Here is a 1,342-nt window from a genome sequence, read left to right on the forward strand (position 1 = left end):
TTATGAAGGTATAGCTGTTGAAGCTAAGCGCATAAATGTCTAAATAAATAAAGGGAAAAAAATTATAAATTGAACTTTAAATTAAATTTGTAAGGTTGAATTTGTTAAATTTTCTAATTAATATAGTTTAAAAATGTAATTCGCTAAAGAAGGAAGAAAAAAATGCAGAGGAGTTGACTCACTTTTTCGGCAACCCTCGCCGCCGTTGTATCCATCACCGCGAAACCCATTATTACAGCTGCACAGGAACCCTAGAAATCCGCCGTCGTCGCTCATAACATCCAAACAGTTCGAATTATTGGAGCAAATAGAAGTAGAGTTAGAGCTACAGGTCCCTTTCAACCACCACCGCAACTCGAGCATGTGAAACTGGTACGAGAGCGCCAAACCATTTCCATCGGACTCAACAAAGATGGAAGAGAACACGGATTTGCAGGTTGTGTTATGGACAGCCTGGAGGTCCAAAAACTTCTGCTGCTTCTTGTTCCCTACTACACTCTGTTGCGAAAAGCAGCTTACGTTGTCGCCACTTTTCGAGCTCGAGTTGCAGGTCTTCGAATTGAACTGGAGTAAACTGGTGGAAAAAACGCAGTCGCTTGGCTGGGTTTTGTTGCAGTTCTTGAGGAGGAGGCTGTTCTGCACCGTCGGCGAGTAGTTGGGGTGATAGAAGAGCGGTTCGATTGTTTTGATCGGACGGTCACATTCATCCCGGAGATTGAGGAAGATGCTTTTTGAGGTTATGGATGAGACTGGGAATTGTCCGAGATGGATTTCGGACTCGGAGACGTTGTTTTTGCTGGTGCAGTTCAATCGGATCGGGCACGAGTCCGAGAACCCGAATGGATACTGTACGGTAAAGGTTTTACCTCCACTGCCGCATGAAGAATTGCACGCGCCTTTGCTTTGGGCTCTAGTTGGAATTGGAAACACAATTATGAAAATTGAGACAATGATTCGAAAGGGAATCATTCTGAGCTTATAAGCTGAACTGGGTTTTGCTTTTGCACGAAACAAACAGAGTAATCATAAACTATCTGGTTCTGCAAAGCTAAAACAGAGAAAAATCAAAAACTGAGTTTGAGACTGGAAATAATATATATATTAAACAGAAAAAAAAAAAAAAAATGTTTGCTATTGAGGAGTAATTGAGGAATTAAGACAGAGAGACCCCTCTCTCCCTAGTGGCGACGCTCATTTGGTTCAGGGTGTTCCTGACCTCTGAAGAAAAAAAAAATATATGTAATAATTAAAATTTTTTTATTTATCTACCCTTAAAAAAATTATGTACATCCTCAAACTTTTTTTATGCCAAACAAACTTTGAACTAAAATCTAAAAAAAAA

At 40.0% G+C, this 1,342-nt stretch overlaps 1 protein-coding gene across 1 annotated transcript; it reads right to left on the minus strand.

Annotated features, from left to right (window-relative positions):
• On the minus strand, positions 1–1,023 carry LOC115981241 (wall-associated receptor kinase-like 14). Its single transcript, XM_031103402.1, has 2 exons — positions 183–1,023; positions 1–23 (listed from the first exon to the last, which is right to left on the minus strand). The coding sequence occupies exons 1-2, from the start codon at positions 967–969 to the stop codon at positions 1–3; spliced, it is 810 nt and encodes a 269-aa protein (XP_030959262.1). The 5' UTR covers positions 970–1,023.
• Positions 1,024–1,342: the final 319 nt, after the last annotated feature.

The sequence above is a fragment of the Quercus lobata genome, chromosome 3 (genome assembly GCF_001633185.2).
Source record: "Quercus lobata isolate SW786 chromosome 3, ValleyOak3.0 Primary Assembly, whole genome shotgun sequence".
Classification (NCBI taxonomy): Eukaryota; Viridiplantae; Streptophyta; class Magnoliopsida; order Fagales; family Fagaceae; genus Quercus; species Quercus lobata.

What these genes read in the sequence shown, in the direction of transcription:
- LOC115981241 (XM_031103402.1), bottom strand. Translation starts at nt 969, where the DNA reads ATGATTCCCTTTCGAATCATTGTCTCAATTTTCATAATTGTGTTTCCA. An exon ending in CGGCGAGGGTTGCCGAAAAA is followed by an intron (nt 24 to 182) that starts GTGAGTCAACTC and finishes TTATGCGCTTAG; the next exon opens with CTTCAACAGCTATACCTTCA.